General features: G+C 50.4%; 11 protein-coding genes across 11 annotated transcripts; 6 read left to right on the forward strand and 5 right to left on the reverse strand.

Annotated features, from left to right (window-relative positions):
• Nucleotides 1-232: 232 nt before the first annotated feature.
• Nucleotides 233-1,762, reverse strand: CGGC5_v014907 (uncharacterized protein; the record flags this gene model as incomplete). The annotated part of the gene is made up of 1 exon (XM_032027859.1): nucleotides 233-1,762. One exon carries the CDS (start codon nucleotides 1,760-1,762, stop codon nucleotides 233-235), a length of 1,530 nt encoding a protein of 509 aa, XP_031875800.1.
• Nucleotides 1,763-2,889: 1,127 nt separating this feature from the next.
• On the reverse strand, nucleotides 2,890-4,101 carry CGGC5_v014908 (uncharacterized protein; the record flags this gene model as incomplete). Its single annotated transcript, XM_032027860.2, has 3 exons — nucleotides 2,890-3,284; nucleotides 3,346-4,016; nucleotides 4,070-4,101. 3 exons carry the CDS (start codon nucleotides 4,099-4,101, stop codon nucleotides 2,890-2,892), a joined length of 1,098 nt encoding a protein of 365 aa, XP_031875803.2.
• A 1,619-nt stretch (nucleotides 4,102-5,720) lies between these two features.
• CGGC5_v014909 (Carboxypeptidase Y-like protein A) lies at nucleotides 5,721-6,718 on the forward strand (the record flags this gene model as incomplete). Its single annotated transcript, XM_032027861.1, has 2 exons — nucleotides 5,721-6,383; nucleotides 6,434-6,718. The coding sequence occupies 2 exons, from the start codon at nucleotides 5,721-5,723 to the stop codon at nucleotides 6,716-6,718; spliced, it is 948 nt and encodes a 315-aa protein (XP_031875799.1).
• Nucleotides 6,719-6,933: 215 nt separating this feature from the next.
• Nucleotides 6,934-8,768, reverse strand: eqxH-3 (Cytochrome P450 monooxygenase eqxH; the record flags this gene model as incomplete). The annotated part of the gene is made up of 6 exons (XM_032027862.1): nucleotides 6,934-7,367; nucleotides 7,425-7,638; nucleotides 7,690-8,057; nucleotides 8,119-8,187; nucleotides 8,250-8,340; nucleotides 8,409-8,768. 6 exons carry the CDS (start codon nucleotides 8,766-8,768, stop codon nucleotides 6,934-6,936), a joined length of 1,536 nt encoding a protein of 511 aa, XP_031875802.1.
• Nucleotides 8,769-11,462: 2,694 nt separating this feature from the next.
• CGGC5_v014911 (uncharacterized protein) lies at nucleotides 11,463-11,813 on the reverse strand (the record flags this gene model as incomplete). Its single annotated transcript, XM_032027863.1, has 3 exons — nucleotides 11,463-11,527; nucleotides 11,584-11,649; nucleotides 11,744-11,813. 3 exons carry the CDS (start codon nucleotides 11,811-11,813, stop codon nucleotides 11,463-11,465), a joined length of 201 nt encoding a protein of 66 aa, XP_031875808.1.
• Nucleotides 11,814-12,753: 940 nt separating this feature from the next.
• ACCS-0 (1-aminocyclopropane-1-carboxylate synthase-like protein 1) lies at nucleotides 12,754-14,461 on the reverse strand (the record flags this gene model as incomplete). Its single annotated transcript, XM_032027864.2, has 6 exons — nucleotides 12,754-12,757; nucleotides 12,829-12,974; nucleotides 13,053-13,353; nucleotides 13,404-13,483; nucleotides 13,578-14,176; nucleotides 14,242-14,461. 6 exons carry the CDS (start codon nucleotides 14,459-14,461, stop codon nucleotides 12,754-12,756), a joined length of 1,350 nt encoding a protein of 449 aa, XP_031875807.2.
• Nucleotides 14,462-14,959: 498 nt separating this feature from the next.
• On the forward strand, nucleotides 14,960-15,780 carry CGGC5_v014913 (Carboxypeptidase Y-like protein; the record flags this gene model as incomplete). Its single annotated transcript, XM_066153171.1, has 4 exons — nucleotides 14,960-14,999; nucleotides 15,071-15,124; nucleotides 15,183-15,693; nucleotides 15,753-15,780. 4 exons carry the CDS (start codon nucleotides 14,960-14,962, stop codon nucleotides 15,778-15,780), a joined length of 633 nt encoding a protein of 210 aa, XP_066007543.1.
• A 184-nt stretch (nucleotides 15,781-15,964) lies between these two features.
• CGGC5_v014914 (Carboxypeptidase Y-like protein) lies at nucleotides 15,965-16,441 on the forward strand (the record flags this gene model as incomplete). The annotated part of the gene is made up of 1 exon (XM_032027867.1): nucleotides 15,965-16,441. One exon carries the CDS (start codon nucleotides 15,965-15,967, stop codon nucleotides 16,439-16,441), a length of 477 nt encoding a protein of 158 aa, XP_031875816.1.
• A 659-nt stretch (nucleotides 16,442-17,100) lies between these two features.
• Nucleotides 17,101-18,222, forward strand: CGGC5_v014915 (Retrotransposon-derived protein PEG10; the record flags this gene model as incomplete). The annotated part of the gene is made up of 1 exon (XM_032027868.2): nucleotides 17,101-18,222. One exon carries the CDS (start codon nucleotides 17,101-17,103, stop codon nucleotides 18,220-18,222), a length of 1,122 nt encoding a protein of 373 aa, XP_031875814.2.
• A 311-nt stretch (nucleotides 18,223-18,533) lies between these two features.
• CGGC5_v014916 (uncharacterized protein) lies at nucleotides 18,534-19,517 on the forward strand (the record flags this gene model as incomplete). Its single annotated transcript, XM_032027869.2, has 1 exon — nucleotides 18,534-19,517. One exon carries the CDS (start codon nucleotides 18,534-18,536, stop codon nucleotides 19,515-19,517), a length of 984 nt encoding a protein of 327 aa, XP_031875813.2.
• Nucleotides 19,518-19,573: 56 nt separating this feature from the next.
• Nucleotides 19,574-23,032, forward strand: CGGC5_v014917 (Transposon Tf2-6 polyprotein; the record flags this gene model as incomplete). The annotated part of the gene is made up of 1 exon (XM_066153172.1): nucleotides 19,574-23,032. The coding sequence occupies one exon, from the start codon at nucleotides 19,574-19,576 to the stop codon at nucleotides 23,030-23,032; it is 3,459 nt and encodes a 1,152-aa protein (XP_066007510.1).
• Nucleotides 23,033-26,017: the final 2,985 nt, after the last annotated feature.

A 26,017-nucleotide genomic window follows, 5' to 3' on the forward strand; every position in this document is an offset into this window, starting at 1 on the left:
GGGCTTGGAAGGTGTGCCGAGGTCTAGGCATGAAGATAGGTTGGCAGCATGCAGGTCTCGGAGAACGCATAGAGGCTATCACGTGGGTTTGCCGAGGCTTGCTAGGTTTTTGAGAATCTTTCCAAGTATATTGAGGGAAATGTCTGATGTTCGTAAGGTCATTCGCACTAAATAGTAACGCATCTACGGCCGGTGACCATCGAGTCGCAGCCTGTATCTCCTCTAAATCCGTCTAAGAAGAGTCAACGCCAAATCCACGGAATACTACGTCCTCACATCGCTTCAAGAAGTCGAGAATGTCTGCTTCAGTGTGCCAAGCATCATTGTACGCCGCGCTCAGACACAGCTCGCCTCGGAAGGTGCCCAAGAACAGACCCAGCCCGTTTCCGAGCTCCTCGCCGGTGACCCACGGATCATGGGCCTCGAAGGCTCCGTTCTTGGGAGCGATAATGCCATCAACGCGTCCCATGCTCGAGATAGACACGGAGGGGTGAGCCTTGGGCGGCGGGACGGGGATGGGCCGGGGGCCAGCGGGCAGCTCGGGCGTGATCGCGGCCCAGATGTCGGTGGCGAGGGCGTAGTGTTCCTTGTCGTTGCGGACGCCGTGGTAGAAGTCCTTCATCTGCTGGACGATGGGCAGGAACTCTTCCTGGACGGACTTGGCGTTGTCTTGACCATCGGCGGGGAGGTCCATGTCGACGACGAGACTCTGGCCTGGGACGGAGTGGTACAGCGCGGCGGGGTGTTCGGCGGAGCTGTAGGGTGCCTGGCAGCTTGAGCGCTCGTTGCGGAGGATGTAGTTGACGTAGCGGACGCGCTTGGAGACGGGGCCGCGGGGCTGGATGTCGCGGAGGACGAGGGCGATGGCGGCGTGGAAGGCGTGCGTGGGGGTTGCGGAGGCGGCCTTGCAGGCTTTGAGGAGGGCCGAGGTCTGCGTCTCGGTCAGGGTTCGGAAGACGCGTTGGTGTCGGTGAGGAACAGCTGCGCCGCAGCGGTAGGGCATGTCGAGAATTTCAACGCCCGGTGTCTCCATTGCTGCGGTCTTTTGGGCGGACATATCGGCCAGACGCTTCTGCTGGGCATCGGTGAGGGAAGGGGGCACGTTGGCGGCGATGCGGAACGGAGGGCTGAGGTTTGCGGCCTCGGAGCCGTCGAATGGTGGGAGCTTGTAGGCATCGCCTTCGGAGTACGCCTTGGCTGCGTGGGTGATGAGGTTGTTGAGGAGGGTGAGGGTGCCGATACCATCGATGATGTCGTGGGGCGAGCGAAGGACGAGGTCGCGGCGGACGAGGCCGTCATTGTTGGATGGTGGGCTGAGGACAAAGAGAGTTGGGACCTTGGGAGCCGGGGGGTTGGAGTTCGCCCAAGTGATGCCGGTTTGTTGTGAGGAGACCGGAACAAGGGTTGTCTTGAGCCAGGCCTCTTTGTCGGCTTCGTCTTGGAACTGGCGGTAGGTCTTTGTCCAATTCTCGGTGGTGGGGTCTTGGGTGACCTGAGAAGCAATGGTGGGATGGTCGTGACGGAGTGCGAGCCATGCTTTCTTGAGAGCTTCATCCACGGCGCTGACGTCGGAATAGGAGCCGGCGTTGGCGACATCCACGGTCAGGGAGACATGGCCGGTGATGGCAAAGAACATGAGGCCGCTGCTCTCGTAGAGGACAGGAAGAATGGCATAGTGCTTTTCTATCTCGTCGACGCTGCGTTGCCATAGCCCGGTGGAGGTTTGACGCCAAACGAGCTCAGGGTAGGTGGATGATGCCATACTGAATCAGGCAAGGTTGATGAGCAGGTTGTAAACCGAAGATCAAAGAGATGAGGGGTAGCAGGATGCTTTCATGATCCGATTTCCTGAGGAGGTCAGCTCCTGTTCTTCTTATGTTTGAGAACTTACTCACGCGACATGGAAATATTCCCGAAAACCCCGCCGTCGTCGGAAGGGTTCATGGCAGACCCGATTTCCAACATGGACCTGCCACGATTTCACGACGGCGGTTGGGAGATAGTCCAAAAGGGGAATAGCGGCTTTGAAGCGGGAGGTGGGGAAGGCGTAATGGCAGAAGGTTGCGACCGTCCGATTGGCCATGGCATCGCCGAAGATTAGCCAAGGCGGGCCCTAAATCCCTGCCTGTGATCTGAGTGGTTCAACTCTCCGGCGTTCTACCGATAATGCCAGCTGAGATATCAAAACGAGAAACTGCTTATTAGTAGGTAAGCAGCGTTCACACATGGTACGTGCCGGGCAATTCAAAGGAGAATGACTATGACTAAGAGGGGGGAAGTCCTAAGAGATTTCCAGAAAAAAAAAGTTCTAGCGCTAGGATTCGAACCCTAGTGCTTGAGAGGATAACCACGAACTCTGTGTCAGCTGGCATACTGGTTCTACCATACTGGGCATATTCACGGCCGCTTATTCCAGCTCGGTTGTTGGAGAATTCGGGCACTAGCCACCCTAAATACTTTGTGGCCATCAATGTGTGCTCAGGACGACCTGCCTTAGTAGGCGCCACGGACAGACGTTTCCACGCAAGCTTTGTCCATTTGTCCACATTCATGGGAATTTACAAATGCCGCTTTTGATGAATTATCCTAAGATCTCAGAGCGATTCAAAAAAGGAGCATGTAGTTAGTCGCGCTATTTCGATAGTACCAACTTGTTCGAGAGCTACCGCTACCATACTCGTCAAAACTGTTCATGTCGAAACGTCATTTTGGTCAATCCTTCTGAAGACAGATTGAGCATTTCAATCTGAAGCCAGAAGGACTTCTGCACATGCAAGAAGTTTGCCAAAGCTGCATTATTTGAATTGACTGGTGTGGTATGAACCCTACGTAAAATCTGTGATGATACTCCTTCAGAGACCCCCCTACCCTCCTAATGCGAATGCTAGCTCACGACTTCAGACCGAGAATATCATCGGCAATATCTCCGAGCTTGGAGGTGCGCAGGAATCGCACAAGCTGGTCCGACTCCAACTCTGCTTTGCCTTGATCCTTTCTCTCGCGGTTGACGGCAGGTCGGACCACATCCCAGAGTTGGTGCATACGGTGGACCCAGCCATCGTGAACGCGGAGAGCGACAAGTTCAGCACGCTTATTTGCCGCCTTCAAACCAGCCTCAAGACCCTTGCACTTTGAACACGCGACTTCCTCGTCAGTGGTCTTCGCCGAACCCTCCGCCTCGTCCTCGTTCTCACTGGGAGTGATTCGGCGCATCTTCGGGAGGTTATAAATCTTATCCTCGAGATCGTCGGAGGTTCGCTTCCGGCCAGCCTGAGCTGGGAGTACTGGGGTGTGGTTAGCTCCGCAGATCCTTTCTTACTGTAGTACTGAGGAAAACTGGCTCACCGAGAGGGGTATTGGCTGCCTGTTGAGCAGCGATCTTTGACTCGGCACCGTCAATGAACTCATCAATGGCTTGGAGGAACGGCAAGAACGTCGACCTGATCTGAGGCTTGTCGCCTCCTTTAGTCAAGAATCGCTTCCGAGCGGTAATGACTTGGTCGATGATGGCAGACGACTTGCGCGGGGCGGCATCGAAGTTCCAATTGGGGTGGAGCCCGCGGAGCTGTCTGAGAGCTTGGACAAAGACCTCTCTGACGCTGGCTAGCTTTGGGTTGAATTGATAAGTTCGCAGACCAACCTCCATAAGCTGGCGAAATCGGTCGGCGGCATTGATCAAACCCTCAAGAGACGCAGGCTGGTTGACGGCACGAGGAAGAAACATTTTAGCGACTAGGCCCGAGTGTTGCTGGCTGGCGAAAGTAGCGTCTTGGGGAACATCAAAGTCAAGACCCGGGAGCAGTTTGATGTTGGGATGCGCTGAAAAGTTTCGACGCGGCAGGGAGGTCATCATGGACGCGAGGTCGAGGTTCTCAGAGCTTTGTTGGTTGCTCTGGTCGTTGCTGCTCTTGCAATCGTTGTCTTGGTCGTCGCTACCCTGCTCTTCGCTGCCCTTGTCATCGTTGACCTCAGCGCCATCGGTGTCCTTGTCGTTGTTGTCGCCATTGTCGTTGGCACTGTTTCAGTGTCAATGAAAGGAGTCAGTAGAAACAGGCTGAAAGGGGCATACCTCACCTGTGGCTTAGGCTGCGCAGGCCGCATTGGCAATGTGAAGCTGGAAGGTGTTGCCATCTCAAGTTATTGTGGTGGTGAGATGAAGTTGGTGGGGTAGAAATGGGAAGGGTGGGAAAACTTGGGATTGTTTTGTTTTTCTCTGAGGGTGAGAGAAAAGTTTTTTTCGGGACGAGACTCTAGCAACTCCTGATTGAAACGCGTCCGGCGCAGCGAGCCTGAGAGAAAGGCGCTCTGGGTGAATGAGGCACTGGGTGAGAGGCGGGAGTCACCTTGAGAAGTCACGTGCCCACCAACCGCTGCCTCAAGGTGAGGCGGCCCTAAAGATATGTAGGGAGGTTTGCGTCAGGATCGAGCAACAACAGCGCTAGGAATAAGCGGCCGTGAATATGCCCAGTATGGTAGAACCAGTATGCCAGCTGACACAGAGTTCGTGGTTATCCGGCGCTAGAGCCTTCAGGTTCGATCCGCTCTTTTGACCTTTTTTTCTTTCTTTTCCTGTTCACTGTCGCATTTGGAATCTTTCTTTTCAGTTTCCACGCCCGCAGATGTAATGGTGTTTAGCTTAAGTAACTGTTAGATATTTAGAAGCCTAAAGAAGAATTCCTAGTCTCCTACTCTATGCTGCAAATGAGCTTGGGCAATTCTAATGAATCTGGTTGTGGACTAATGGATGCTAAAAGATAATAGTGTGCTGTATGAAGTTACTGGAGCATTGAGCTCTGAACTGTTCGCCTCCCTTTGAAATTAACCAACGACTCGATCAGATCGCATGGCAGGAGTGTGCCTAAGTCCCGCTACCTGAGTGTTTTGTCTCAGAATAAGTATGTTTGGGATTGTAAAGAGCACGGAAGAACAGCCTCCTTGACGTGACCTCAGCATCCATTCAGTACATCCCGGTCCTCAACTCGAGCTGGCAAGTGGGCACTCCCAGACAACACATGACTTACATGAAAGACATGGCTGCAGATATCCTAATCAGGTAAACGGATGCGGAGGCCCACAGTCCCCGCTCACCGTGATAGACGTCTTCAAGAAATCGAAACTGTTGCGTTTCTAATTCTACATCGTCGCTTGTTCAACGTACTGTTTAGATCGCGGAGTCTTTGAGTAGCTCCTAAGCATGAAGCTTTCGGGAGTTTTGGCTATGGTCCCTGCCATCGGCGCAGCTGGCACGTTTCGAGTCCTGGACCCACCGGCACCTGTCTGCGCGTCCGCCGGCAAAGGCCATGTTGGATATTACGATTTCGGTAGATAAAGCTGGAGTGTTTGCGTGAGATCTTCAAAGCTGATAGTATATAGATAATGACACCAAGCATCTGTTTTTCTGGTTGGCGGAGAGTCGCAGCGATCCTGTCAATGATCCTGTGGTTCTTTGGATGAGTGGGGGCCCCGGCGCCTCTTCCGTAGCCTTTGGTCTCTTTCAAGAACTTGGTCCTTGCCTCATTGACGGCGCCAACGCAACAAGACCAAATCCATATGCATGGAACAATAACGCGAACGTCATTTTTGTTGAGTATGGACTGTTCCTGAAATCACTAGGAAGACAAGGCATAAGCTGATCAATTGGACTGGAAAGTCAACCATCAAATGTTGGCTTCTCATATTCCAAGACTCCTGTGACCAATTTGGAAGACGCCAAGTCCGACATGTACAACTTTCTCACGGCGTTCATGGAAAATTTCCCGCAATATTCGCACCAAGACTTCTACATCATAGGAGAGTCGTATGGAGGGACCTGGGTTGCAGCACTTGCAAGAAAGATCCACCACAGACAGTCCTCCCCAATGGCGCAACTCGTGCGTTCAACTGCGAATGTCAATGAGACAAAGATAAACCTGAAGGGAATTGAACTGGGCAACGCGCAGCTCTCACAGAAGCTGCAATGGCCTGGGTTCTACCCGACGGGATGTCTAGGGCCCAATCCCGTCTACAACGACAGTCTTTGCTCCATTATCGAGGCGCATATGCCGCAATGCGAGAGCATGCTGCAGGTTTGCACTGACATGGATAACGATGCCGACGTCTGTAATAATGTGCTAGACTATTGCAGGAAGCGAAGCGTCTACTTCATCTTCGACGAGCACCTGAGCCCTTACGATTTCCGCAAGCCTTGCCCTGACGGGGGGCTATGCTACGAAGAGGCCGACTGGATCGCGCAATATCTCAACTCTTCCTCGGTAAAACAGGAGCTTGGGGTGTCCGAAGATACCACATTTAACATCATTGACTATGAGCTGGGACAACATTTTGACAAGTCAGGAGATGTTTCTTTTGACACCGTCGCCTGGGCCGGAGAGCTGCTAGATCAGGTAAGGAAGACCATATCGTTTCTGTAAACCCAAGGCTAAGATGACGACAGGAATACAAGGTGCTTGTCTACGCTGGCAACAAAGATTGGTTCTGTAACTCAGCGGGAGAAAAGAATCTAGTTCACAACATTCGTTGGCGTCACCAGCCCGCTTTCCAAGCACAGGACTTTCAATCATACACTTTGAATGGCGAAAGAATAGGCTCGTTCAAAGAAAAGAATGGCCTCAGCTTCGCAGAAATTCTCGATGCGGGGCATATGGTGCCAGCTGACAAGCCGAAGGAGTCACTTTTCTTGATACAATCTTGGATGAAAGGGGAGTTAAACTCTACGTGAAATGATCATAGTCTAAATGCATTGTATCTATTGACATAGGGGAGTAGGAGAAAGTACAGGTGAAGGGAATAAGTGGTGATGCTTGAAATGATGGGTTGCTTCGCCATGCAAACTGGAATACCTCGCGACTGCTAAGTTCAAGCCAGAGTATATGAGAAGCTGAAGGAGCTCAAAGTGCGGTGAAAGCCCTGGGAAGGACCTAACTTGCGGTTCAATCAGCAGTCGATGGAATCCAAATCGATCTCCTCCTTGCGTCTGCGGATTTGCATCTTGACAGTGGGGTCTGGCAACAAAGCCATGCCGAATGGGACAGGCTGAGGGTTGCATCCCTCAGGGAGCTTCCAGTCGTACTTGAGCAAAATATGAGCCAGCGCAATCTTGATCTCGTTGGCGGCGAAGAAGCGACCGGGGCAAGCATGCTGTCCATGACCGAAGCCGGGGTGCTTTGAGCTTGTAGAAACCAAGTGTGCGTACTTCTCCTCGTCGGTAGAGCGCATGTTCAGGAAACGGTAACCGTCGTACTTGCTGGCGTTCTCGTACCACTGCTCGTCCCACATGTGAGTGTTGTTGGCGATGATCTTCTGGCCCTTGCGGATCTTGAAGCCGTTGGAAAGAGTAATATCAGCAGTTGCAAGCCGGCGCCAGGTAGCTTCAAGTTTGAGATTAGCATCACTGAAGAAACACCATTCAGGGGATTTGAACTTACAGAGAAGGACGGGCTTCATACGCTGCGATTCCTTGATGACGCTGTCCATGAGCTTCAAGTTGTAGAGCGCAGTCTTCTTCAAGCCCTCGGCAGGCAAGACCCGAGCTAGTTCGTCGCGCAAGGGCTGGATGAGCTCCGGGTTGCGGGCTAAGTCGATCAAAACCGTTTGAAGGAGGTCGCTCGTAGTGTGAATAGCAACGAGGGAGAGGGTGATCTGATGATAGTTGAGTATTTGTTTTCAGTTGTAGAAAGGGTGACCAATTACCTGTTCAGTTGCGGGGTCGTATTTCCTGTTCTTGTAGACTTCCTCAAACCACTCGATGGAATCATCAAACTGGACACCTTGGGACTTCTTAACCTTACGGCGCTCGAGATGGGGCTTGAGGATTCTTCGGCAGTCCGCCAAGAGCCTTCGGACTCTCCAGCATGACGGGAGGAACCAGTGAACATAAGGTCGGGACCATCTGGGGTAGTAGCCGAGTTCCCAGCCAACGCCGAAAGCGGCAGCAGTGTATTCGGAGGAGGCCTTGATCCACTCGTCGTCTTGGCAGAGCTCTCCGCCCATGAAAACTCTGGTGGACATGCGGGAGACGACGCGGATGATGTCATCCTTGGGGACCATTTCGTGCCATTCTAATTTCCCATGTCAGCTTTTGGATTCTCATTCGATCGGAAACCAGAACTCAGGCCGTACCCTTCTTGTCGGTGAAAATTTGCTTGAGGACAATGGTGGCTTCTTCGGAGATTGGCTTTGTAAGCTTGGCTGAAGTGACACGCAAGTCAGCTTTGAAGCGCTTTCGGACTAGGACAGGTATAGTATCATACTCAGCGCCTTGGTCAAGTACTTGGTCACGACCTTGGGTGAATCATCGTTTCCCGCGAAGGGCTCAAAACCGGGGATGTATCCATGAGAGTCCTATATGCGTCCATGTTAGAAAACTAGTCCTTAACATTCGTCCGCTCCTCCCGAGTGGGCTGTATTACATCGCTGGCAGGCGTGATAAAGTCGAGACGCGGGTCGCTGCGCAACTCGTGAATAAAATCGGCCGGCAAAACAACAGAGGCGCCCCATTCCGAGTAAAGTCTGTACGGGTTCTTGCCAAAGGTTGCTGTTGCGTGCAGGAAGATGTCCTTGCTCTGTTGTACAAATTCAGTCATGCGGCGTGAATTGGTGAATTCGAAAGGCTTCAGAGGGTTGATCTCGGGGAGGTTCGGGCCGCTATCGCCCATCGCGTAAAACAACACGATGAACAGGAAGACTGTTGCGAGGTATGGGATCGGCTTTTCGCTGGGAGATGGGATCGAGTAGGACCCGAGGCCCAACTCGAGGGCTGGGTAAGCCATGGTGGCGAAGGAAGGCGTTCGTCTTGTTGTGGTCGTGTTCAGTCGATATCGCACGGTCGAGTTCCACGTTCTTGTGAGTGTGTGTGTTGATGTCGTCTGTTGATGGTGTTGAGCAGTTCAGCAATCCGAGCCGGACGAACAGGTTGTGTTATAGTTCCCATCTTTGCGATGAAATATCGTCATGACGGACTTTGCCAAGACCGAAACCGCGACTCGACTCTTAGCAGAGTCTTTAACGAACCCGAATAGCAACTCCACCGTTGGAACATGCACGCGTCGTCTATGCCTCGTCTACGTATCGATGGGGCCAAGCTTTTCCTCCACTGCGGGTACTACTTCCGACTGAAGTGCCGCCCGTTGTTGCACCCCAGTGGCGGGAAGTCTGAAAATCGCTGAACGTTATGTAAGGTTGTCTGGCTAGCGTCCGTGGATTCCACGGGGCGCGCGTGAGGGATGCGGACGGGAGTCGGCAGATGGGGTCCGTATTCGTATCTCGGAGAGTTGCCAAAGGCGTCCGAGTGCCCGACAAGTGGGCCCCGCCGCCGATCTCGACCGGGAGATGGATAGAGTTGCCGGTGGTGTTCGTGCTTTGACCAGAGATTTAAGATGACATTTCCCTGTCACGACCAATGAAAGGAAGGTTGATTGCGTGCGTCATGCAGCCATCGTTTAAGCTGGTGGAACAACAGGCTTGTTCACGTCTGTCATCCGAGTTTAAATGGCCCACTTTGGGGTTTTCCAGGTCATCATAAGCCATGCTCCGTGATTCGTCTAATACGTCCGCACCGACGCTCGGATTGATCCTTGGTGAAGTCAGGATTTCCAAAGGCAATCGACATTTATCTCTCAAGTCTTAAAAGTTGCATTTGCAGGAGAACTAAGGTCGAATGCCGACTGGATGGTCCTTATTACACAGGCTTTTGGTCCTCATGAGAACAGCGCTCTCCAGGTCTTGCGCCCTGACTTGATGCGCCCTAGGTATTGAGAACCCTTAGTCGAGCAAAGTGTTGCGAATGCGAGATGCACCTATTCGGCATTTGAAGCGGACGCCGCTCGCGGTCCGTCCCGTCAGCCACCAACGCCGCATTCCGCAACTTTCGCTTAGTTTCCGGCGCCTAAGTGGAAGTTAAGTGAGGCTTTGTTTTATGGTGCAATCGGATGTGTGCCAGGGGCCAGAAACCAGGGCTTTTCGAGACTTCGCCACTGGCGAGACGGCTCTTAAAGTACCCCCGCTTCCAGATAGATAGCTTAAGCCTGCCGAGAGGCTATTCCCATACTGCCCATACTGCCCATACTACCTATACTGCCCATACTGCCCATACTGCCTATACTGCCTATACTGCCCAGCCAGCCCAGCCAGCCCAGCCAGGCAAGCAGTGCCCATAGGGCTCCTATAGCCCCTATAGCCCCTATACCTATAGGGCCCTTACAGGGGCTAGAGGGGGGTGTCTAGCTCTGGCGAGCCCTCCTGCAGGGCCAGGGCCAGAGCATTAAAAAGCCTCTTCACGCGCGCGCCTTCTACTATACAGCCTGTCTTAGCCAGGGTCTCATAGGGGAATATTTTATAAATCCAGAAAAAAACTAAGAAAATTCTCCTATTCTTAAAGAAAGAAAAGGCCCCGAAAAAGTGATATTTAGGGAAGAATTGGGGTAGTTGTGCATGCTTACATCAGCCCTAGCATCTGGCTTCTGGCTTTGGGCACCAGCCGATTGCACCATTAACGGAGTTCAATGTGTGTTACTATTCTCGATGTATGAGGGCTTTTTGTGCGAATTAGCCAAGATAAACATCGCAATGCTAATGACTTGTAGGTCTGTCTGGGAAACGTATGCGTCTAGAAGAGCTCAGACAGACAGACAGCCATCGGCCCGTCCAAGGACACCGGAATCGCGTCAGGAAGGTCTCAACGAACTAGACTAAGAAACGAATCAGATGGAAATGTCTACAGCCCGTCGGGTCACAAGACGGAACCCGATGTTTGCCTCCAGAGGTCGTGATACCCGAAGGCCTTGTTCGTGCGACCAGATGATGGACAAGTTTCTTGGCCTATATCCGTGTTTCTTTACAAGTGGATGGCTTAGATATGAAATTTGTTGACAGAAACTCCACCACTGGTGCTAATAGTCCAGTTGGCGGAGTTTCTGTCAACAGGTTTTCTCAGGGACAAGTTCTCCCCGCAGATTATTGATGTATGCGTAATAGTAACCCCAAGAACGGTAAAGGAGACTTGCGTGAATACGCGTAATACAAAACCTTAAGTAGCGTTAGTGAACGACGCAGATAGGGGATGTATTTCTCGCTGGCGGACGCTTCGTTTCCTACGAGCTGAGCACTTCTTCCTCGGGTCTCTGTCACTTTGAGAATACGGACACAAGGAATGTTGGTTTCTCAGCCAACGTAATAGAATGCCAAAAATAGAGTCGGCAGCATTGGTCAATGAGATATACCTAGGTTCCGAGATGAGCGGCAAAAGTGTGCCCCGATCATTTGAGATCAGCCGCAGTAGGATGCCGCACGAATAGTCAGCCGAAGACTTAGGAGTGATCCATCATTTATCATTTAAAGTTGAGCTCAGAAATGCCGCTCATAAATTTTTATCCCAAGCATGGCAAAACCGTCGCCTTAGCGTGTGAGGGTAATCCAATAATCTCCGAACGCCGATTCATAAAAACATAGCTCCCTCCTCCGAGAACTTAGAAAGGCCGGCAAGGGGGATCAACAGCGCCACATCGCTTGCCAGTTGTGGACGTGGAGTCAGCTAAGACCTGTGAGCAACTTCAAGCCTTTAGAGATAAGTTGGACGATAGTACATACTCTTGCAGATGAGAGGTGTCTTGTTGTTAAGACATCTAATGCAGTCGGCGTCATTGCGGCATTCACCTACAAGAAATAAAATGTTAGTCTTCCTACGCAGGACCATATCGCGGGATTGGTTGAGGAGGTCATATAAAACCCCGCTTCAAGGACCACATACCTCCAATGCCGCGCTGCGCAACGACAGCAGAGACAAGGAAGGGCAAGACGGCGACGAGAGAGAAACGCATGTTGATGTCGGTTGAAGATGGCAGGGATATTCTTTTGGCTGAAAACGATTGATGATGTTGATGAGTATAGACGACAAGGTATAATTTGAGACTGAATTCGATAGCGAACACAACATGGTAATATTGACGACTTATATATGGCTGTGGTCTGATATGTCTAAGTCGGAAGGCATGAGTTGGGTCGACGATATTTCTCCCCGAGTCATGTCAACTAGTTGGCCCTTGCTGTCTAACGAGAGAGCGCGCTGGTGCACAACACATGCTTGACTCAAACGTCAAACACTGAGGTTGGTTGCGGAGCAGAACCGTCTGAAAGGACAAACTCTATTTCATCAGGTGTCACCTCCCCATATTGCATCATGAAATGGGACGAGCGAAAACACCAGATGGCAATCAGATGGAAAACGCGTCGAACGGCCATATCGGCTGCATCGAATCATCATACTGTCTCTTCAAACATCACCATTCACAATTGCCGGTGTAGTTCCTCAAAGAATAAAAAGATATGTCATGACATTAGCGCTGTTGACAAGACTATGGATAAATGCGCTCAAACACGGAGACCATGCATCGGCTTTGGTTCCGAGATCGACATAAAACAGGACGAACGTGAACATTGGAGACAGACCTCAGACGACCCAGAAAAATCCCAAGACAGAAAGCCCAGAACCCCGACAATTTGGACAAGTTTGCCGATCTACCCCATGCACTCCCACCAATCATTATTCGCATTGTCTCGAATTATCATGCGAGTACGAGGTGATTGGTCTGTACTTCAGCTGGCAGAAGCCCTGCCCGAAACCCCCCCATCTCGGAATGACCGCGATTGAGTCATGCCATCTCACCAACTCGGGAGGTCTGAGGCCCGGCATATGTCTTCCGTTGACAAGAGTCGCAGCAACTCCCCGTGTTCCACCGGGAGGGATGCCGAGACCGAGAATCATCTACGCCGACTTAGCATGCTCGGTTTTACACGGCGACTATGTGCGCCATTTGGCGGTAAGGTGGGAGGTACGGTGTGAGATCTGCAACGCCCAATGGATCTGGTTTCCCGTCCAGCGCCCGCAAGCAGCGGAACAGCCTCTGGAGACCGGTCTTGACTGTGTGTTTCTCCGCGCCGAAGCTCAGGCGGAACCACCCTGGGGTTCTGGCGAAGAATGCCTGCCGCGCATCGGAGTTCGTGTCAGCGTTGGGTGTTTCCGATCTCGTCTGAAGAGGAGACAAGTTCCGCTGACGTACCTTTCCGGGTTCCAGGAATACTCCGTTCTCCATCAGGTGCTCTAAGAGCTCCAACTCGTCATCCTTGCCGTGTTGTGCGAACAGCAAGTCCATCCAGTCGGAGAGATCGACGAACATGAAGAACCCTGAGTCGGCCCTCATGTATGGAATGTCATACTTCTCAAGCTCGCCCTCGACAAGGATTCGCCTCTTCTTGAGTCGGCGGTTGAACGTTGGCGTGTAATGGTCTCTGAAGTACTTCTTGTCCGACAGCAGCTTTGCCGCAATCGTCGCGCTGTACGATGAGACCCAGCCAAACATGCTGGGGACTGTTAGCAAGGATCTGTATCCTCACTGACTGGCTGGACTAACCTTAAAGTTCGCATGGTATTGTGAATCTCCTGGTTGTACGTGGCAAGGAACCCAATTCTGAGACCGCCAAGTCCAAAGTCCTGCGGTTTGTGTCGTTAGCACCCTCGTCACCGGGGACAAAGCTGATTCAATCTTCACGCAGTGGGGACAAAACGCGAGATCGCCGCAACTTACTTTGCTCATCCCCCACAGGACGTGCACGTTTCTGAAGTTCGTGTCCAGGCCTAGACTCAACATGCTTGAAAAGTTGTCTCCGGCCATGGCGTATATCTCGTCGACAACAAGATGCACTTTGTACTTGGAACATAGTTGCGATATTTGCAAGAGAACATGTGCGGAATAACACCGACCCAAAGGGTTCTCTGGGTTCGCAAGCAGGACGCCGGCAACCTTCCGCCCTTGACTCAACTCTCGCTCGATTGCATCTTCCAGACGGGCCACAATCTCGCATTGGCGAGCTCCGTCACCATTACCTGTGGGTTGTCCCGTGAACCGATCATCAGGTATGTCATCGCATGGGACTTCGACAAGCCGCACTTGGTTCCTTGTGGAGATATCGTGGGCGAACATGCCGTAGCTAGGTGTTGGAAGCAATATCGAGTCACCCTCATCAGCGATGTTGTAGGTCAATGTGTCTAGCAATGTCGTAGCTCCGTTTGCTACAAGGATGTTGTCCGAAGTCAATGGGATGCGGGTATTGAAGTGCTCGTTCATGAAGTCGGCGGCGGCTTTAAGGAGCTCGGGGGAGCCTTGGGTATCATTGTATCCGAGACCTACGACCAAAGGAAATCGTCAAATGGCGGTCCAAATGCGAATCATTCTTCGTTGGGAAGCCTACCATCTTTCAGTTCACCCTTCTTCAAATTCCACCTGGTCCAGCTGGCAATGTCTTCCAACATCAGCTCGTTGACAGCAGAGCCGAGGTCAATGATTCCCTTTGGGTTCTTTGACGGATGATATTGATCTTGTTCCACCCTCCGGCTGAGATCGATCATCAGATCCGGCTGGACATTCCGTCTTCCCCGGCGTGACGGCGGCAATGCGTGACTGGTTGACATGACGGCTTTGCTGTAAGTGAGGGTCTTGTGTTGACTTGAGGCCTGACTCTGAACTTTCCTCCTGCCAAAAATTACTGGAAAACAAGGCATCTTACCGACATATTTGTACAGTGACTCTTCGCAAGACTTTTTAATTCTTGTTAGTTGCCTGACTCCCGGGTCCTGCTGAGGCCAAGCCACGGACCGGGGTCGGCCGACCCGCACCGCATGCCCCACCCATCTTCTTCCCTCAAAATTGCCTGTTCGGGAATACAAATGCGACAATGTGGTGGTCGTTAGCTGCTTATGTTGACTCACTCCGCCATTCCATCATGATCCTGTGAAGGGTGTCACCAAAGTCTGATGGCGCAAATTTTCCATTTGTCACCAGCGAGCGTTTCTCCGGTTTCTTGGTCCATAGCTAGCACTGTCCCCAGACTCTGTCGCGTTCTTTTGCGAATTTGATGGCGTCCCCACGCTGGCTTACGCGCATTTTAGCTTGCGCGGCCCTCACCAATCATGTCGTCGGCGCCGTTGCAACAGGCTACAGGACGAGTGTGTCGGAGTTTAGTGACCACTCAATACGCGTTAAAAGTTGGTCGGCTGATGACGCGCTTCTTTGTCACGCAGGCGCCAGGCAGCACACTGGTTGGGCAGATATCGGTGAACGCCATCTGTTTTTCTGTCCGTCTTACCACACCTTTCTCTCGCAGAAACAAAAGTACTGATGCGTGGCATGCAGGGTTCCACGAAGCAAGACACGATGAGCAAGATGCACCCTTGATGATTTGGTTCCAGGGAGGCCCGGGCGGCAGTTCTCTGCATGGCATGCTTTACGAAAATGGACCCTGCCTCAGCGATGGTGCCAACGGGACCGAGTTTAACCCTAATTCGTGGACGGAACACTTCAATATCATCTACCTCGACCGGCCTGCCGGTGTCGGGTTCTCTTATGTGGATGATTACTCCGACGAAACATCATATCCCTCCCGCGCCGAAGAGTCTGCTCTCGATATTATCAGCTTCATAAAGCTCTTCTACGAGGCGTTCCCCGACTTCGCTGACGCTGACCTGCACCTGGCGGGAGAATCATATGCCGGAAGATATATCCCGTCAATTGCATCGACAATACTTGAGTACAATGACTTTCTGACTTCAGCGCCCGATGTCAAGGCGGCTCTGGCCACCATACCCTTGAGGTCGTCGATGCTCGGCAACCCATGGATTAGCCCTGCCGAGCAACTAGTTTCGATGTATGATGTGTCTTGTTTTCCGTACCGGGACCAGTTTGATACTCACCTAGACCCTGAAGACTGTGCCAGGGCGTTAAAAGCTGTTGACAGATGCGAAGCAGTCGCTCGAGCATGCGCATTGGGAGATGACGATCCAGTCCTCTGTGCTCAGCCGAAGAAGCTATGCCAAGACGATTTCATTGGCATTTTTGCCTATGTGACAAGAAGCTACTACGACAGACGTCTTCGCAATTGCCCAGGTCCTCGGGACTGCTATCCGGACATTGCCAAGATGGTTGACGTTCTCAACTCCGACACGGTGTTCAGGGATCAACTCGAAGTTCCAACTCAGACCGGCGGTCGAAAGAAAGGTTGGGACATGATGAGCCCACTAATAGAAAGACGGTACTTCGAGTCTGGTGACTTTTACACACCCGCCATCAAAGACCTGCAAAAGATTCTCGACCATTCTCAAACCTACATTCGTTCGAGATGGCAAGGTGTTGTGGACGTGCTGGTATATGTTGGTGTGGCTGATATCATTTGCAACGCTGAGGGTGTCTTGGAGGGCCTGAAGAAGGTCAGATGGGCTGGCCGAACCCCTTTTAGAGCGAGTCCATGGCAAGAGCTGCCGTGGAATGCGTCCAAGGGTGTGCACGGTGGGAGAATCAAGAATACTACCGGGCTTTGGCTTGCAGAAATTGAGGAAGCAGGACACATGGTAAGACAGCTCGTTCGGGTCATAACGTACATCCTTTCGTTAGAATAATGCTATACTTACTACTTAGTATAACTAGATATAGTAGAATCTAGCTAATAAGAGGGTAGAGATCTCTTGTTACGACCCGTTAGGCACAACACGTTGGAACAACCCCGCCTGGGATCTCGGCGGCTAACGCGGAACATATGTAAGCAGTGACACAGGTGTAACCAGAAGTCATCGGAAAAGGAAGAACTATGGTACAGGTCACGTGACTTCGGGAACAGTACGGACACAAGACAAGGATGGATATGTTGGATATGAGCTATCCTAGCTATCCATGGATATGTTGGATATGAGCTATCCCAGCTATCCAGCATCGTAAGGAACTGTTCGGAACCTGTATATAGTATGACCCTGAGCCTGGCTCATGGTCAGACCTCCATAGCTCTTCAGCAATCAACTTAGTATTCATCCTCACGGATACTCTCAGCTTACCTTCACTGCGAATTACTTGTTGAGCCTAAGACTGATCACCTTAGCCTCTGACGATCGATCTACTATCAGCCTACGACCTACTACCCAGACCACGACCTAAGTGTACTGTTATTACGTCTCAATCCCCAGCTTCTGTTAGCAGACCCTACTGTCGGATAGCTGACCGTAACACTTTGATTGCTCCTGTTCAGTAAGTTGACCATTGAAACCTACTAACAGTACAGACAAGAATGTCTTCACGTACCTCCGCCAAGTCACCCACTCCGGGAAGCTCTTCTTCCTCCAAACAGCCTGTCAAGAGCCTGGCTGAAGAACTCGAGGGAGCTCCGATGGCAGTGGACTCGGACGACGAAGTCACCCTCAAAAAGGAAACCTACGACAAGCTTCGAGCCCGAGTCAAGAAAGGAGACGACGACATTGCTAAGGTCCAGGCCATGTACAACGAAACCGCCAACGAACTCCAAGGCCTCAAACAGATGATCCAGGAGCTCGGCAACGGCCCTCAGAGACTTACGGACCTTGAAAACGGAATCGCTCTCCTAGGAGGACAAGGCAGCAACCCTCTCATACAGGAACTACAAAACGAAGTCAACACCCTTCGGGCTGCTGCCAACATCGTCACTACCCCCACTGGGGGACGACAGAAACTCAAGCTCAGTGCCCCTATCACCTACGACGGCACCCCTGGACAACTCAAGTCATTCCTGATCCAAGTCAAGAACTACCAAAACTTCCACCATGGAGACTTCACCAGTCAAACCGAGAAAGTCGTCCATGCCGCCACTTACCTACGAGGACGAGCCCTCAAATGGTTTGAACCCATCCAGGAAGAATTCCTCAAGTACGAAACCCTGGACGAGTGCTCCACCGAGACCCGAGACATCTACAGCAGTTTTCAGGGATTCGAAGATGCCCTACGATCTCTCTTCCAGGACCCCGATGAAAAGCGACAAGCTGAAAGAGATCTCGCACAACTGCGACAGACTAAGTCAACCAAGGAGTACGCCGCCATGTTCAGACAGCTCAGCATTCAGCTCGACCTCACCGAGGAAACCAAGATCTTCATGTTCTATCAGGGACTTAAAGACGAAGTCAAGGACGAAATCGTCAAGATCGATCGCCCCGAAGACTTCCTTCAGTATGCCGACCTCGCAATCAAGATCGACAACAGGCTATTCGAACGACGCAAAGAAAAGGGCGAAAAACGACAAGGACCCAACACGGGACGCAAGTACCAGTGGCAACCCCAGCACAAGTTCAACAACCAGCGGAACGACAACAGACCCCGCAGCAACTGGAACAACAAAGCACCGCTTACGGACAACACAGCGGACCCATGGATCTCAGCATGATGACTAAACCCAACGACAGGAAGCCTTGGAACCCCAAGTGCTACAACTGCAACAAGCAAGGCCACATCGCCAAAGACTGCAGACAACCCAAGAAACTTCCCTGGAAACCAGTAGCCGAACGACCTCGACAAGTCAACACGATTGCAAAAGCCTCACATGCATCCCAGTCTTGGACCGGATGCTACGACGACGACTGCCGGATCCACCTCGAAGACAAAGAAATGTCAGGACACTACCCAAGGGACAGCAACCCTGGACGATCCGGATATGATATGTCCGCTCCAGACACTCGCCCAAGAACCCTGGCAATGATGCACACCAGCAACAGCAAGATTCAAAGAAAACCCAGAGAACAACTGAACGAGATGCTACGAATCCAGCGACCAGAACCAATCACCGCACATGCGATCAACCAACGGTTCCACCACGAAGAACAACAGATCCGGAAGGAAATGGAACTAATCCAGCGAGAAGATGCCCGACAAACGCATCTACGCCAACAAGAATCAGAGGAAGAACCAGAACACCAGCACGATCCCCTGACGGAACAACAACTCCTCAGTATGACCACTAACTGGACTTTTGGAGAAGGCGAAATCTCACCCTATGACTCGGACGAACCTCGCGACGTTGCCCGACAACGTACTCAGACAGAGATTACCTATGGGTTCCACCCCAGTGTGGACGACTCTAGCTCTGAAGAGGAACCTGACGACCAGGAAAACAGAATCAAGCAACTCCTGAAGTACCAGGAAATCGACATGCTTCAAGACAAGCAACATCGCCACTTTTACGGCACCTCGGCAAATCAGCGAGATCGGGACTACACCCCTCAGCTACACACGGAAGACCACCCCGCGCTGAGAAGCAACCACCGACTTCACCAAACCCTCTTCTGGCCCCAGTGTTTCCACGACAGATGCAAAGAACACATGGGAGAAAAGCACGACTACCAATTCTACCCCAGAAGACACAACGACGAGCCCATCCGCGAGATTTACTCGACATCCGCCATGATCGGATGGACCATGGTACTGTTTGAAGATAACCTCGCAGTCTTCAGACCCAGCCCTCAGTTTCCTATGAGACGTCAACATGACAACGACATGAAGTGGGACGAATGCCAACAAGACGAATGCCAGGTTCACTACCAAGAAAAGGCACGCGCCTGGAGAGTCATGAAGAACGGACCCAGACCTCCACAAGTCAAGATCCGCGAGAACAGCCTCACAAAAGCACGACGGGAAGGAAAGCAAATCACCTACCCAGGACACTCAGAGCAGTCAAAAAACTAGACTCGCCTACCGACGAAGAACCACGACAGGCAACAAGAAAAAGGTTCATCCACCAGATGTCACAAGGACATAAGGGTAATATCGAACTCGAAGTTACCATCAACCAGCAAACGACACTCGCGCTAATCGACAGCGGAGCTGAAGCTAATTACATCGCCCCTCGAGCCATCAACAGGCTAGAAGTACAATGGGGAGGAAAAGAGCGACCCTATCAGTTACACACGGCAGAAGGAGAAGAATTCAAGTACGAAGGAGGTACCATCTACAATGAGACTGCGCCCCTCGAGATGAGCTACCTGAATCGAAAAGAAAGAATCCAATTCGACATTGCCGATCTAGGAACATACGACATAGTGCTAGGATTACCCTGGCTACGAACAAGTAACCCACGGATAGATTGGAGCAAAGGCCAACTCCATTGGGACCACGACGACTCAGTCCCTGAGCAGCCCTGTCAAAACCAGGCCTCAAACGAGCCGATACAGCAAGAAACAGCAAAACGATGCATCTGCTACCTCAAGGCAAAAGAAGCCACGTCACAACCATTGACAACGACGGATCTCGAACAAAAGAATGATCCACTTCTGTCTATCCCAGAAGAATACAGAGTTTACGAGAAACTCTTTGCAGCCGAATTAGAAACCGGACTGCCCGAACACACCAGCTTCGACCACGAAATACCCCTCAAAAAAGGGAAGGAACCACGCTTCAACAAAATCTACGGACTCAACCAGACAGAGATGGAAGCCCTAGACCAATACCTTGAAGAAAACCTCAAGAAGGGATACATCAGACCCTCAACGTCACCAGCAGGAAGCCCAATCCTGTTCGTACCCAAAAAGAACGGAAAATTACGATTATGCGTCGATTACCGTATGCTCAACGAGATGACGATCAAAAACCGATACCCGTTACCCCTCATCGACGAAATGAGACGACTCCTCCACGGAGCCAACTGGTTTACAGCTCTCGACCTCAAAGGAGCCTACAACCTGATCAGAATGAAGCAAGGTGAAGAATGGAAGACCGCCTTCAGGACACGAAAAGGACATTTCGAATACCTCGTCATGCCCTTCGGCCTTACCAACGCCCCTGCGACTTTTCAGAACATGATCAACCAAGTCCTACGCAAGTACGTCGACATTTGTGTAGTAGTCTATCTCGACGACATTCTCATCTTCTCGCCAACACTTGAAAAACACAAAGAAGACGTACACCACGTCTTACAAGCCCTCCAAGAAGCCAAGCTGTTGGTCGAACCTGAGAAGAGCGAATTTCACACACAAAAAGTGGAATACCTCGGATTTACCATTACTCCCGGCAAAGTCTGCATGTCAGAAAACAAAGTCAAAGCCATCAAGGAATGGCCGGTACCCAACAACCTCAAGGAAGTCCAAGGATTCCTAGGTTTCGTCAACTTCTACCGCAAATTCATCAAAGACTATGGCAAGATCAACGCGGCCCTCACAAACCTCAGCCGCAAAGACACGCCCTTTACATGGGAAGAACCACAACGAACAGCATTCCAGAAGATCAAGGACCTCATCGCCAGTGAACCCGTCTTGGTCATCCCAGACCCGACAAAACAGTTCGAAGTAGAACCCGACGCATCCGACTATGCGATCGGGGCGCAACTATCTCAACGGGACTCAGAAGGACGACTACATCCGTGCGCCTTCTTCTCTCGCAAGCTCCACGGACCCGAACTCAACTATCAGATCCACGATAAGGAACTCATGGCAATCATTGAAGCCTTTAAGGAATGGAGACCCGAGCTCTCAGGAACCATCCACGAAGTGCTTGTGTATTCAGATCACAAGAACCTTTCACACTTCACGACTTCGAAAGTGTTGAATAAAAGACAGATTAGATGGTCGGAATTCTTATCAGAATTCAACTTCCGAATCATCCACCGTAAAGGATCAGACAATGGCAGAGCCGACGCTCTTAGCCGAAGGCCGGACTACAACGTCCCGGTACCTGAAGAAACCCAGGTGATTCTCAAAGGAAACAAGGACGGAGACCTCGTGCCAGCAACCAAACTCTTGATGATGGCTGGGCGGTCTAGTACTAGCCTGACTAGCGAACTAGACGACGAAGCTATCATGGAATTTCATGCTCGCCCCGCACACGGTCACCAAGGTATCACGAAAACCTGGAAACGACTACGACAACAATATGGAGAAAAGGTCACTAGAGAACGTGTGGCAAAAGCGATTAAGGATTGTGAGGTCTGCCTCAAAAGCAAACCCGCTAGACATCAACCTTATGGTATGCTACAACCTTTGCCTGTGCCGCAAACCGCCTGGCAATCCATATCCCTCGACTTCATCGTCAAACTACCGAAGTCACGAGAGCCCCTTACGGGAGTACACTTTGACAGCGTTCTCGTCATCGTGGACCGACTCACGAAGTACGCCTACTTCATCCCGTACAAGGAAGCAAGCAATGCTGAAGAATGCGCCTACACATTCCTCAAGTACATCATCTCCAACCACGGAACACCCAAGGAAATTGTGTCAGACAGAGACAAGATCTTCACCTCCAACTTTTGGAAGTCAATCATGTCACACCTTGGCATCAAACAATCAATGTCCACTGCATTCCACCCGCAGACCGACGGACAAACAGAACGAATCAACCAGATCCTCGAAACCTACCTCCGCGCCTATGTCAACTACAACCAAGACAATTGGGTTGTACTGCTACCAATAGCCCAGTTCGCCTACAACAGCGCAGTAGGAGAAAGTACCAAGGAATCCCCCTTCTACCTCAACTATGGATTTGAACCTACCGCCTATGGAGAACCCCGAGCAGGGCCAACTGCAATCAAGGCTGTCGCCTCAGTACGGCAAATCAAGGATATCCAGGAAAACACACGCAAAGAACTCGAATTTGTACGACAAAGAATGACAAAATTCAGCAACAAACGAAGGATTGAGGGACCAACCTTGAAAGAGGGAGATAGCGCCTACCTCATACGGCGAAACATCAAAACAAAACGACCAAGCGACAAACTTGACTACAAAAAACTCGGACCCTTCAAAATCTCACGAGTAATCTCACCAGTCAATTATGAACTCGAACTCCCGGGAACCATGAAGTGTCACCCAGTATTTCACATCTCACTACTCGAACCAGCCCCACGAGGTTCACGAACGGACGACCTCATCATCGTGGAAGACAATGAACCAGAGTACGAAGTAGAACGAATCATAGACCACCTCAAGGAGCCAGAAGGGTATCGATACCTCATCAAATGGAAAGGATACGGACACGAAGACAACACATGGGAACCAGCCAAAAACATCACCAACGCAGCGGAAGAACTCACGATCTACTGGCAACAACACCAAGAACGAGAAGTCACACCAGCACCCGTTATACTAGTCCAGAAGAAAGCTGGATATAAGCGAATCAAGCACCCACATCGCTTCACCAAACCACCCACCGAAGCAGATCGACCGCGACAAGGAAAACCATTTATTCGCCTAGGAACACCAGAAACCAACTAAGAACCGCTTCCCGAGGACACCCCCGGAGAACCCTGTTTTGCAACAACGGGAACAGAGTCAAGCAAACCAAACTCAGCCAGCAAGGAAGGAGACAAAGCCACATCGGGATAAACCGTATCCCAATTTCCGATAAAACCCGCAGGAAGGTGGTTGGAACCAGCAGAAGGAAGACGAGCCTCCTCTTGTCGACGCTGCTCCGCCTCCGCCTCCTCCCGTTCAACCCGCTCCAATTCCTCCACACTGTCAATACCACGACGCACCGCACGCATCATCTTCTCAAACCACATTTTCTTCTGCTTTCGAAGACGCAACACCTTCTCCTCTGCAGCCTGCAGCTCATCCTCCAATTTTTGATGTTGAGTGGCGATATTCCGAAGCTCAGCAGCCCCCACACCTAAGACATCGCAACGAGAACGGCCCAAGCGAACGCATTCGGCACAGCGAGAAGAATCAGATGGCGAAGCCTCGCAGCGAGCGAAACCTTTCCCCTCGCAATAGGAACACGTGGGCATGACGATTGGATTTTGAAGGATGGCGGAAAGCAAAGAATTCTTTTCAACTGTCTTTTTGGCAGGACGACTATCAGGCGACGACACAGCCTTTCGTTTTTGAATACGACCTGACATGGTATCAGCATCATGGGTAAAAACAGGAAGCACGATTGACGGATCCCCAACCTGGGACCAGCGACCTACTTATGTTGGGTCTTGAGGACAAGACCTTTGGAGAGGAGACCTGATGTTACGACCCGTTAGGCACAACACGTTGGAACAACCCCGCCTGGGATCTCGGCGGCTAACGCGGAACATATGTAAGCAGTGACACAGGTGTAACCAGAAGTCATCGGAAAAGGAAGAACTATGGTACAGGTCACGTGACTTCGGGAACAGTACGGACACAAGACAAGGATGGATATGTTGGATATGAGCTATCCTAGCTATCCATGGATATGTTGGATATGAGCTATCCCAGCTATCCAGCATCGTAAGGAACTGTTCGGAACCTGTATATAGTATGACCCTGAGCCTGGCTCATGGTCAGACCTCCATAGCTCTTCAGCAATCAACTTAGTATTCATCCTCACGGATACTCTCAGCTTACCTTCACTGCGAATTACTTGTTGAGCCTAAGACTGATCACCTTAGCCTCTGACGATCGATCTACTATCAGCCTACGACCTACTACCCAGACCACGACCTAAGTGTACTGTTATTACGTCTCAATCCCCAGCTTCTGTTAGCAGACCCTACTGTCGGATAGCTGACCGTAACATCTCTCTAGCTTTTAACGTTATATGTTACGAGCGGGTCAGGGCAACCAACTGTGGCACAAAGCAAAAGCTTCGATAATGACAAATCCGTTGTCATTGTCCCCTGTTCTGCACTATATAGTTACGAGCCTACAGTGACCAACTGTAGCGGTCGTAACATTATTTATTTAAGTTATTCTTATTAATATTTAGCTTTTCAGTTAGTTCTTTTTATAATAATATATAATAACTATTTAAAATATTAACACTATTTAAAAATAAGTTATTATACTTATATATAGCTTATAAAATAAGTTAAGTTATTATAAAACTAAACAAAGTGTAACAGGCTAGGCCTGTCACATGGGATGCTCTCGGCTATGTTCGGCACTGGAGTAAGACATCAAGGGATAGGATATCAAGGGATAGGATATCAAGGGATAGGATATCAAGGGATAGGATATCAAGGGATAGGATATCAAGGGATAGGATATCAGGGTCGAAGATAAAAGGACATGTAGATGCAGCTGAGATGAACAAGAAACCTTCCTTCCTCATCTGAGGATTCTCATTTGAGAAAGGAAGTACGAGTTGCAACATTGCTCCTACCAACCCTTTGCACAAAGTAGTTAATAGTATAAAAAGTAATTAGTTATTACTAAATACTTTATAAAAAATAAGTAATATAAATAACATTATCAAATAGTTATAATATAACTATAGCCTTTTTAATAAGTTCTTTAGTAATTAATCTAAATAAAAAGTTTAAATATTTATTATTTTAATACGCATTAAATATTTATAGTTTCTTAATATATAATAGATATTTTTATAGTAAATTATTATTAATATAATATTAAACTAAAGATTTAGAATAAACATAATTAGTTCTTATAATTATTCTATTTAATAATATATATGTTACGACCCGTTAGGCACAACACGTTGGAACAACCCCGCCTGGTGTTACGACCCGTTATGCATGGATAACAGTTAAAGGACCCACTCGGGCGTCGGGCGGCTAGGACAGGACATTTGTACTATGCAGGATCACGGGAACAACAGGGACTCGCTCAGGAACGGAAGAACTATGGTACAGGTCACGTGATGATAAGGAATGAGCATAGATAAGGGACCCACAATGAGCGCTCAGTGGAGACTAGAATGAGCGCTCATCCCACTCTAGAATGAGCGCTCATAGTGACAAGGGGCACAGCGCTCATGAACAAGCAGAACTGTTCATATAAGACTTATATATATAGTATGACCCTGAGCCTGGCTCATGGTCAGACTTCCATAGCTCTTCAGCAATCAACTTAGTATTCATCCTCACGGATACTCTCAGCTTACCTTCACTGCGAATTACTTGTTGAGCCTAAGACTGATCACCTTAGCCTCTGACGATCGATCTACTATCAGCCTACGACCTACTACCCAGACCACGACCTAAGTGTACTGTTATTACGTCTCAATCCCCAGCTTCTGTTAGCAGACCCTACTGTCGGATAGCTGACCGTAACATTTATAACCCTTTATACTAACTAGTCAGAAGGTATCACTAGTACCTATACTAACACCTTTTAAAAAGTTGCGCAGGTACCTCACGATCAGTCAGCTTCATCACTCAATCTCGTCGAATATTGGCTGAAGATTATGAAAGCTACTAGCGGCGGCACAAAAGCTTTTGTGAACCCCATTGCGAAAGATAGGCTGAAGGATAAAGCGGCAGTGGAGGG

This window comes from Colletotrichum fructicola (genome assembly GCF_000319635.2).
Source record: "Colletotrichum fructicola Nara gc5 chromosome Unknown KSG_Nara_v1_contig09, whole genome shotgun sequence".
Classification (NCBI taxonomy): Eukaryota; Fungi; Ascomycota; class Sordariomycetes; order Glomerellales; family Glomerellaceae; genus Colletotrichum; species Colletotrichum fructicola.